This window comes from Platalea leucorodia (genome assembly GCF_965183815.1).
Source record: "Platalea leucorodia genome assembly, chromosome: 2".
Classification (NCBI taxonomy): Eukaryota; Metazoa; Chordata; class Aves; order Pelecaniformes; family Threskiornithidae; genus Platalea; species Platalea leucorodia.
Genome location: NC_138824.1, coordinates 104,327,751 through 104,339,255, shown reverse-complemented (window position 1 = coordinate 104,339,255; position 11,505 = coordinate 104,327,751). Strand labels below are relative to the sequence as shown.

The 11,505-nt window shown below is 43.4% G+C and overlaps 1 protein-coding gene across 4 annotated transcripts in view; it reads right to left on the bottom strand.

Moving 5' to 3' along the window:
* Window positions 1-1,412: 1,412 nt before the first annotated feature.
* The window catches only part of APP (amyloid beta precursor protein), a 223,173-nt gene continuing 213,080 nt past the window's right edge, over window positions 1,413-11,505 (bottom strand). For all 4 annotated transcript variants that reach the window (XM_082332177.1, XM_082332178.1, XM_082332179.1 and 1 more), the window contains 2 exons: window positions 9,999-10,145; window positions 1,413-2,663 (listed from right to left, as the gene is read on the bottom strand). In XM_082332177.1, the coding sequence (XP_082188303.1) occupies window positions 2,562-2,663; window positions 9,999-10,145 (249 nt within the window). In that variant the 3' untranslated portion in view covers window positions 1,413-2,561. The remainder of the gene's footprint in view (window positions 2,664-9,998; window positions 10,146-11,505) is intronic.

The following is an 11,505-nucleotide window of genomic DNA, read 5'->3' as shown; positions in this document are numbered from 1 at the left end:
GGGCCTGAAGGCCTCTGCTCACCACCACCATCATTCTGGCCTGAGCAGCCCAGCTTTAAAACCAAAGATGGTAAATCCTCCGGGGATGTTCTGCAAATTCTTTATAAAACACTGGTACTCCAGGGCCTGCAAATAACACCAACCGTTTCCAGGGCTCTCATCCCCTGCGCTGAATTCCCTCGATATAGCGGGGATGGGAGAGCAAAGGGAATAAACACCTGGCCGGTGACAGGCAACGGGAAGCTCCGCAGATTTTCCTGCTACTGGTTCGGAGTAGCAGCTGTCTCTTCGTCATCCTGCGGCCTGGCAGGTGGCTTGTGCAACCACCAGCCCCAGCTGTCCCCTCGCTGCATGAACGTACCTCCTGGTCAGCCGGCCAGCACGGCTGTGTCCCAGGCCAGCAGGCAAACTGGCCGAACAGGTGAGGTTTTGTGGAAGGCCATGGACGGGGAGGAGGGACGAGTCAGCGCAAGAGGGCTGGAAAACGTCGCCTTGTCTTCGTTGCGGTCTGGAGCGACTCACCCACTCACCTGAGCTGCGCAGCCCCGCTGCGGCCACGCTTCGTCTCGCAGACGAACGCTGCAGGCAACGCTGGAGACGAGGCTGCTGTGGCTAGCAGATAAAAGGAGTTAAGAAGCAGCTTTCCTTGGATATATATCTTGCTGTCTTTATTCTGCTCCTAGCTCTCCTTCCTCAGTCCTGCTTTATTTCACCTGTTTGCTACAGAGAAACAGCAATCAGCTTGCTTTTTCAGGCAACGTGCACCTCCAGTTTTACTTCCTAACCCAGTTTTTAGCTCCATCAACCCACCTCCAAGCTCAACCTGAGGGGTCCTTGCTATGAGCTGGGTACAGAGGCCGCCTTGAAGATCACTGGGTCTGCTCACCCGCCCCTGCCTGGCCTCTCGGCAGCTCAGCCCTGCGGCGTGGGTCACTGCGCTCTCCCCGTGCTGCAGCCATGCCCCCGGAGGGGCAGGGGCTGAAGGAAGCTCTCAGCTGGGCTTCCAGCTGGCAATGGGCAGAAACTGCTGGGCTGGCATTTATGTATCACAGCTCACCAACAGCTTTGATCCCTTTCTGCAGCTTTTGGGAAAAAAATTACCGGTGGTGCCATTTTACCCTTCCTGAGCACCTGCTGTCATGCCGCCGTGCCGGGCTGGATGGTCTGGCAGCCTGGGAGGCTCCTCCTTGCGTTCACCGACGAGGCACGCTGCAGGGCATTCATCTCGCCAGGACGCCGACAGCACGACGTGCCGAGTCTCGGCAGCAGCAGCGGCGAGAGGCGAGCTTGCCGGGAGGTCGCTCCTGGGGACGGGTGGGGAGGCGGGAGGTTAGGCGTTCGCACCGCGCTCCTCGGCACGAGTGAGGGTGGCTGGTCGGCGCAGAAACACACCACTACAACGGGGCTCCTCCAGGAATGTATTTATTTACATTAAAATGCTATTATACAAACTGAAAGAAAGGAAAAGAAAAAGAAAGAGACGATGTCTTAGAGGGGCAGGTGTGCCAAAGTCGGCGCCCCTCGCTCCCACCCCATCTTTCTGCTGCCTTCCTTCTGCTCTGGTCCGACTGTGGGTGCCGTGATCCTTGTAGGAAAATCCCTTCCCAACCCTCTCTCAGTGTGAACATCCATGTTTTACATTTAGAGTGGCTTTCAGAAATCTTTGTTTTCTGCCTCCAAAGAAAACTCTTGCCCAAACGTTTTTTTCTTAATTTATTTATGTAACACAGTGTAGAAAGCTGTCAATTCATAAGCAATGGTTCTGTACAATCATCCTGCAGAGGATCCCCGTTAATTTTCGACCAGCAGGCACTTTTCCCCCCCAGAAGTGCTCACAATTAACAGGGATTCTTTTTAATATTTTTTTAAGATCAAAAAGATACATGGAAAAGAAAATAAAGTTTACCTTTCATTGCCTAAAGTGTGCACATAAAACAGGCACAAAGAAACGAATGTGTATTCCCATGATTTCTACGTCACTAATACAGCAGGAGCAACAATCTGTACAATAAAATGCAGCTGCAGAGGAAAAGAATTTCAATAACTCATCTGGAATACTTTTTAAAAAATGTTGTTTTACTTTAAAATGCATAGTGATCAGAAAAAAATGCTCAGCAAAGAGAAGCAGCTAAACCCCACAGACACAGAAAGCATCCCCCATCAATTCTTAAAGCATATTTCAATTAGGACTTAATTTTTGTCACAAATCACAAGAATAATATACAACTGGCTAAGGAGCTACATGATAAATAATTGGGAAAGAGAATCTATCCATGCACTAGTTAAATACAGCTAACCTCTTTACAGTACACAAAAAACATTCATTAATAATGTAGTGTAAAGACTGAAATGTAAAGAGAAAGAGAGAGAAAATACATTACTGATTTTATTAATTCAAGTTCAGGCATCTACTTGTGTTACAGCACAGCTGTCAAAAGGCGAGAATGAGTAAATAATAAAACAGAGTGTTTTTCTTTCTTTCCACATTATTCTATAACTGAACACCGATGGGCAGTGAAGCAATCATTCTGCTGTCCAACTCATGAGGCTGCTGTGGTGTCCTAGTTCTGCATCTGTTCAAAGAACTTGTAGGTGGGATTTTCATAGCCATTTTGCTGCATCTTGGAAAGGTGACGCTCCTCTGGTGTCACTGCAGCGTCCACCTGTTGTGAGAAGAAACAACCAGGGTCAGATTCTTGCTTAATTCACAGCATAGCCCACGTTTCCCCACTTTATGGCCATCCCACGTACTTTGTACCCTCCCCTTGCGCATTCAGGCAGAAAGCATCCTCTGAAACACAAGACAGGGTTTAAAGCTGAGGACAGGTTTATTCCCCCCCAGTTTTTGTTTGTTTTTTTTTTCTTTTTTTTTTTTAACATACAAGGTGCAAAGTAAGTTAGGTCCCAAGCTCAGTCCAAATCTAGTAAGTCTAAAAGAAAGGCGGCTGGGAAGTGATAGCGATACTTCTCCATTAAACAGAGTATTAAACCTAGGACCTGGAGGCTCTCACGTTGCCTGAAGAGAGAACTGTCTCTGAAAACTCTTCTAAGTTACGCAGCACTGTGAGTGGCCTCACAAAAAACATCAATAGACGGCACCGCACCCAGCCGTAAGCGAAAAGCCAGCGAACAGCTTTAAAAAGCAACTTGCAAGAGATGGCCCTTCCAGCTTGGATCGTGGTATTTCACGTTTTGGCCAGAGTAATATGCAAAAGATAAGGCAACAGGAACAATTCTGCAACTTATTTTTTTGCTGTAGGACTTCAAAACCAGCTGACCAAACTCAGCAGTACCAGCTTTGTTGCCTCGATCAGGAAGCATGCAACTCCACAAACAAAAAAAGGGGATATATTTTGCATCTCCCCGCTAGCCCCCTACTATTAAGTTTTTTCCCCCTAGGATATACATCGGTATCTGCACTTGGGATCAACTGGATCTCAAAAGAAAAGAAAAAGGTCACTAAAAAGCTGAAGGAAGCACCTTGAGGCTGCCTTCTGTCTATATTGTGCTCTCAGATCTGCTGCAGATGCTGTGGTCTCAAAACCAAGAAAAATTAACTGGAAAAAATAAAATGAGGGTAGCAAGGAAATGCCAGAGTAGCCAGGCACAAGGTGGGCAAAAAATCCCATTGCACTCACAGAAAGAGAACTTCTCTGGCTCCAAGGTAGAGTTTGGCTCAGTTTAATGACAGAAAGCTTGACGTGTCCGCACTGGTTTAAGTATTTCTACTTAACAAAAATTGACCTTTCTTGATTACTTGGAAGACAGGCTCAAAGACAGCTCATTCAAGACTTCTCCATTGAATATCTGCTGTTTCACAAATTATTTTCTTCCTTCACTGAACATTACAGTAATATAAAACTCCATCAAATTAGAGTGGGAGAGAACAGTCTCTAAATGTTGATTAGGTGTTTTACCTCTGCTGTATGAGCTCAATACCTGTTGTATATTCAAAACCTACCGCATCCTGGCTATCTTGCTAACCACCTATCAAAACAGAGCTAAGAAAGTCTGCTTATCAGCTATTTCATTTGCTATCTCATACCTCTAGTGTTCGACAGCTCTTAAAAGAGAAGGTAAAAAGTGTCAAAAAATTTAAAATCAAGACTCTACACTAAAGTATCAGGTATGAACATTTTCCTGTGGATTCCTGTAAGTAATGACCTTTAGGAAAAACAGCCATTTACTTTTAGCATAAAAATAGCCTTCTGGATAATGGAAAGTGTATTCTCTCAAGAAGCCTTATATAGCAGGCTAATTTACTCTAACCTTCTAATAAAAAAGCAAAGGAGAAGTACTGATGTCTGATACTCATTTTAAATCTACTCTACAATACTGGAAATAACTCAGGTTAGTAAGGACAGACTATGACCTTCAGTAAGTTGCTACCTGATACCCTGGAGAAAGGTTGAAGTATGTTCTTCCATGCTTTGGAGAAACGCAGGCTGCTCAGCTTATTTTTGCAGCTGTTCTTTTAGCGTGGTAGGTTATACCACAGGACCACCTTTCCCACAGTAGCACCAGAAAATGGCTCCTCTCAGAGCCATCTTCTGTCTTGATGTTCTTTTATTTGTATCTTCCATCAAATCTCTTTTTCTTATGCAATAATTGCACTTTTTTGTGAAATACCCCATTTTAACGGTCACATACTGTTTTTCCTCACAAGCTGTTGTGAAACTCTCCATAGCTGGGCGTCCCAAGCATTCCAGCAAACCCTTGACTCCTGCCGGCAGAAAGGATTACTGGGCTGAGCTGACATGGTGCTCCCCGTGTTTCTGATTCTGCAATATAACTTGGCCTTTTCTGCTGTTAAAATACTGCCATTCAAAGGCTGGCTTTTTCTTTTTTTTTTTTTTTTTTTTTTTTGAAGTTGGATTTGCATGGAGTAATTCTCTTATGCAACAAACCCAAAATACATCTATTTCTTCACCTCCTGTGACACGCTCTCAGGCAGCGAGATCCTGTTTAGAGAGAGGTTGCTCTTGCTTTAAGCTGCTTTTTCCAGATTTCCCTTGTTTTAGAAATTAGGGGGGGAAAATAGTGTTTTTCTTTCCCTGCCCCCTTCCCTCTCCAAAAGCGACAAAAGAAACTTTTTCTTTTCCACTGAAGGATGCAAGCTTCCCCTGGCCAGCCCACGCGAGCGGCGAGCGCTCAGCTTGGCTGTCAACAATCACTTTGATCCATCAAGGACAGGAGGACGCCTGGGAATTTCACAGCCTGTCTCCTCTTCAACCTCTACACCCAAATCCCCCAGACATTTCTGTACGACAACGTGCTCAGCAGCCAGCGTACAACTGTGCGCTGGCATCTGAAAGGCTCGCCCGTGCCTGCTGCCCAAGCCTCGCCCAGCAGCGAGGGTGGTGGCGGGGCTGGGCGAGAGCTGCCGCAACGCGCGCACGGCGCTCATCTCGGCAGGCGTGTCCAGGGCTGGGTTGCTTCCTGCTGCTGTACCTGTCCTTTCTCCGGGGGTTTCCACAAGGACAGACCATCTATATCCACGTGCGGTGAATCAACTTCTGGCAATTCCTAGACGCTATTGCTGTTCAGCAGAGCAGTTGTTTTCGATGTATGTCATCAGTACAACAGCAGTAGGGCCTAACAAATCCATTCCATATAGCTTTTGTACAAACATGTAAAAGGCCTAATCCCTGCCCTGAGGACCATGCAAATTCAACAGCGTTAACTATTTCCGTTGTGACAATGTCACCGCATGCCATCTGCTGCTGCTATAGCTGTCACTAACATGGCTGCGAAGGGAAGAGAAGAACAAAGCAAGGGAAACGGCAAATGTCCCTGTAGCCTTTTCAGCACTTACAGAAAATAAGAATACAAAGCAAGCACAGAGGAAAAGCCACCCTTCCTTTCATTCTTGAATGGGCTGCTGTAGCTTCAAGTCAGCCCTGGTTCTTGTGCACAACACCACCACGCTACAGGAGTATCTGGTGCTTCTCCAAATCAAGAAGTGAGAGCCACACAATTCACAGCTAAACTCACCGACAGCTCTAAAAGATTCCCTTCTAGCATGAAATTAAAGCGCAATATGAAGCTCTGAGGTTGAAGGATCGGGGTCTCTATGTACCAATACATGCCTGAGAGCATCTTCCTTTCTAGGAGGCTCCCCCCACTAGGCTGGGATGCAAAGGAGGGGTATGCCAGAACCCGTGCTGTATTTCTTCATATTTAAGCTCCAAACAACACTGAACTCTGTCACCTGTTTTAGCTTAAGCCTCCCACTCAGCACTTCTTATTTAGGACTAGAAGATGTGTTAAGCACACAGCATAACCTGCTTGCAGGAAAGAAACAGGGTAAGACAACAACATAAATAAAAAAGAATCAAAGAAAGTGCAAGGCAGAAGACACTAAAGAATTGATGAGAAACTAGAGAAACTTCGAAGAAAATCAGGGAGGAGAAAGATTACGAAAAAATGTGATGAAGGGCAGTAAAATCAGACTGAATTTGTAACACCCTTGTACAATATTCCATATTAAAAAGCCCCACTTTGATAAAACTAGTTTACAGTGAAAGTCCAATAACCTCTGAAATGTGGCATTTATAGATGAAAGGGATTTATTGAGGTTCCTACTTGCAGTCTTAAGTAATTTTTTTTTTTTTTTTTTAATTTCCTCTTCAGCCTTTAAAATGACTAGCGCTGGTACACTAGCAGCTCTCTTCCCTGTAGCTGTCTGCTGCAGGGTAATCCATCTCGCCGCCAACCTATGGGCACTATCGCTCATCCTGAGTGTCTTCTACTCACTTTTACCCATTTCGACTCTGCCAAACGGTTCCTCTCATTTCTCACAACCTCTGTCCTAGGTATCGCTCTGCCAAACGACATGCCTTGAACCTGATTATCTCCTTGTCAGTAAATCCCTAAAGCCCTTTACCATTTTAAGAAGCTTTTTGCACCCATTATGGAGGTGACAGAAGTTGAACACAGCATGTAAGAGATGCGGGTACTCTAGCACCACTGAGAAGCAGCCTAGACACTTCTCTTTTCTACAACGTGATGTCTCTTAAGAAAACAGCTCGGTCAGGCAGATAACCTCTTTTGAGACTGTTTGTCCATCTATCCCCTTCTGCTCCAGCGTATGGATCTTTCACACAGAAAATCCTGTTGTGGAGTCAGAAAGATGGTAATGCTGCAGAGAAATTCATGCGCTGCCTCTACACACATGGGGCAGATCAAAAGCCCAGACAGGAGGTGCTGGCAGCCCTCAGAGACGCACTGAACACAGCACTGTTGTTTAAACGATGGTAAACGGATGCTGCCTAATATATACCTGCAGATCGGACTTGGAGAGATGGACTTTGGAGAGTACTACAGCAATTTTAATCGCTTTTTGCTACTGCTGTGACCCCTCTTGTTGTCACCTCTCCCTACACGCTCCTGCTGGAGGTGCTGCCTCCGTAACAGAAAGCAAATGAGCTTCAAAGAGGAGATCCTGGAAGAGGACAAGCTGAGACAGACGGTGGTAGTCTGCAGCACAGCAGAGGTGAGAACGTCTCTTTTGCCACCTGCTTTCATGGAGGAAGTAACCTCCTGCAGACAGCTGGGGTGGGCGCACCAGCAAAAAACACCTTCAAAACGTTTGCTGGAGCTCTTATGTGCACATATAATAAGTAATTTTCAATCACTCGGTCATTTACTTAACTGTGGCAGTCCTGCTCCTGGAGAGGCTGAACCACTTTGAAACACCTATATTCTCAGATTGGAAGAAAATTATTATGACACTTTTTCTAAATACGACATGTATATTCCTCCTCAGAGCTTCAAAAAAAGGCTAACAGGATTTTTAATAATGTCTTTTGTTAAAGAAATAGTGAAATGAGAAAAAGTACTACAGTCAGAGTTGACTTTTTGGAAGGTAAGAATGCAGGTGGAACAGAACCTGTTTTGTAATCTTGCATCCATTATCACAGAGTTAAATTCTCACAGTAATTTCTGACATGCAACAAACAGATTGCAAGATTTGTTAAAATATACTCAGCCAACCTAGAGCTGATGTAGTTATTTTTACATCAAGTGATTTTGCTCTTTCATGCTTTTCGTGCACAGCACGTTAAAGGTGCACTGCTGCTAAATGAATTAATCCTCTTTAGAATGGAACAGCTTAATTTTGAAGACACTGTAATAAGACACATCAATTGTATATGGATCTTTGGGTGGGTTTTTTTTGCCCAAAGTGCTACAAAATTTTCACCAGCCTAGGACAAAAATAGATGTTATGCCTTTCTTGCAGGCAAGAAGCTCAGACAGTGAGGCTATGCAGTCTGCCAAGACCACAAAGCAAGTCTGGCAGAATAAGGAACCCTGCCTGCCAATGCCAGACACAATGCAGCAAATCTACAAGGCGACACCATCTACAGTGTGGTACTATATGTCGACTAATATTCTTGGTAGATCCGCATGCTATAGCTTTATGGTTTTGTCCGTAAATTTTTTTTTATGCCCTAAGTGATGCTGTCATGTTGACATGAATTACTTGTTCAGCTTGTGCATGTTATTTCTAGTCCACCATTTCCAAGTTCACTATGAAGAAAGCTCATAGGATTCCAGGATTACCTTTGCCACATCATTCCATCAGGTGAAGCCCATCTGAAATTTTAAGGTTGTCCTGCAGTAACGGTATCTCCACAGTCAATGTCTGATTTGGGGCTTTGGCCTAGCAAGCCTCCCGACCTATTCTGTTGTCGCTAAATTCAGCCAAAGCGGAGTCTCAGATTACACAACTGTTGGCAGCAGCTATCAACTCAGTAGTTTAAAACTAAAACCTGTTTCAATTTTCTACAAAATGGGCTCCAGCTTTCATATGGAAAGTTAAAGCCGAGATTCTTGCTTGCTATTTTCTGCCTCTTGGCCCAAAATTCTGCACAGCTTGCTGTCTGCTCAAATCTCACCCCAAACACCCTTCTGACCATGTCTCTTTGCAAGGTTTCAAGCTACATGGGCAACCACAGCATGAACATAGGGACGCACAAGCACAGGCTTAAGACAAAGGCTTACTCAAATATTTTTAAGACCCTTCATTGCCCCAGACGGTGGAATACATGCATCAGGAAGCACGTATGTCTCCAGCAACACCAAAGCAAGGTTCATTTCACTCCAAATGAAACCAACATAAACCGTGGACTTGAACAAGACTTAGTTTCCATCAAAAATGTAAAATACCAGTTTTGGAAGGCAAAAACATATAAGGATCCCAAGTGCTTAGTAATACAAGTACTATCTCCAAACGAGACACTCATACAGCAAACTAGATACCAAAACATAAGGGGAAAAAAAAGTTACATGAACCCCCTTCCAGTTCTCATAATTGAGTTTTTCTGCTTACAGAGATCTTGTCTTAAATCCAAGCAACAGATGAGGTATTTTAAGTTACTGTAAATTGACCACAAATTTACTTGGTAGATTGGGAAGAGATGAGGGTTTTCATCTTGAAAATCCCATATAAGAGTCTTATGTATTATTTGTTTCTCAAATCTATGAGTTTCAGATTTGCCATAAATCAAACGCTGTTGGTAGCAAAAGAAAATCTTGTTTAGAGAACAAAAAGTAATAAAGTATCTGTATAGCGAAAATCCTTGTAGTGTACAGCACAATCCACAGAAGACCTGCCTCAAATGTTTATTTGCAAGCTAAATAAAGAAATCTCTGTGTGTGAATTCCCAACAACAGTAAAACCAGATTTTTCCTCTTGTGCAGTATCTGCTTATTGGCTACTGTTAAATTTCCTATAAAATGAACTTTCACATTATGAGGTGATTGGTCTGGGATAGTTCCAGAAGAGATTTTTGTGGTTTTACACCCAACTTAATACAGTTTATATTGTGTCTGCATTTACAAAATAAGGCAACTTGATTCCACTCTGCTAGGTTCAACCACTCTGCCTCTGAACATTAGGCTAGCCAAAACCACGGTTTCTTCATTTGTAAATGTATTTATAGAGCAGTGTGTTGTACATGTGACACCAGTTGTGCTTGGTAGTCTTTTCTTACCTCCACAACCCCATGATGAATAGACGTGTACTGCTTCTTCTTCAGCATCACCAAAGTAATGACAATCACTGTTGCTATGACAACACCTCCCACCATTAGTCCAATGATGGCACCTTTATTTGAACCCACATCTTCAGCGAAGAACACCTACAAAAGAAAAATAAAGGAAGGTGGCTAATAAAAAGCTCACTGAATATCTGGGCTAACCTGTCCAGCTGCCACAGCAATAGAAAGCCTATTGAAGTATCAGTAATTAAACAGTGTTGCATGTCACCTAATTATTCAAAACTGGATCGCTGTACCACGAAGCTCTCATAGTTGGAGAAGAGCAATTTGGGAAATCTGTATCGCCTGTGGTGTAGCAGTGCTGGTGCTAAGGGGAAGACTCATCTCCAAGTCTCTGCTTCACACAGGTCTTAGATATTAGCTGCTTTTTTTTCTTGGGTAAGCGAGTCAAGCTAATTGCAAAATGACTGATAAGCTTGTAGAGGAGTAAACCAGGGAGCATACAGATTTCTTTATTTTTAGAATGCTAATCATAAATCTACACCTGTGTGGCTTGTTTGGACTATGATGCATTTCTTCAATAAAAGAGCAGTGAAGACCTGTAGGACAACAGTGAAACTTGCACGCAACCAGTTGGGAGAAAATTCTCACACCAAAAAGACAAGAGTCCAACAAAACCAAGCATGCTGATTTAAGTGACCACCAAGAGATGCCTCAAGATTCTGCAGGGCAAATGGAGAATGAGCTATACCTGGATGATGACAATACTCATGTGAGACCTACATGAGGTAACAGTTGTGTGAAAAACAGAGAAGACCCACTTGAATTATATGTACTGATAAGGCAAAACAGTGGACAGCAAGCTGCTTTACTGTGCATTTAATAAGACTGGCTTTTAGCAACAGAAGCAGGTATGGAAAGTGGGTGATTGTTTTCACTGTCCTGTTTTGTATTCAAAGAATATGCTGGATTATTTTACATCTATGCATATTTTACAAAGCTTTTGTCCACTTGTCAATAGCAAGCTTTTATTATTATTATTTTTAATCAAAATAGGCAAAAAGGATTAGAGAATAAATTACATTCACAGAATTGTAAGACTACCTCACTCTGAAAGACTAAATACTTTGACAGGCATTTAACAAAAATGCAGAGGGAAGCAGGAAACCAGCTGAGAATTATAATGAGCTGTATAACATTTGCACTCTTTAAGAAATACAATCTTCCTCAGAGAGGTATTAAAGCATGCAGTATAAATATTTATATTGTTCCTAGTCATAAGCAAGAAATGTGTTTAAACAAAGTTAAGAATTCACTAGAAAGTACACACAATGGACAGTGTTGGCATAAGATGATGTGAAGTAATAATTTCTTCTGTCAATTTTACCTGCCCAGGACTGAAATTCTGCTACCATACTATTTTGGAGCACTGTGAAATGCCCCAGCTAATATACGTGTGCAACAGAGGAAGGCCTTAAGCACTGCGAGCCATGAAAATCAA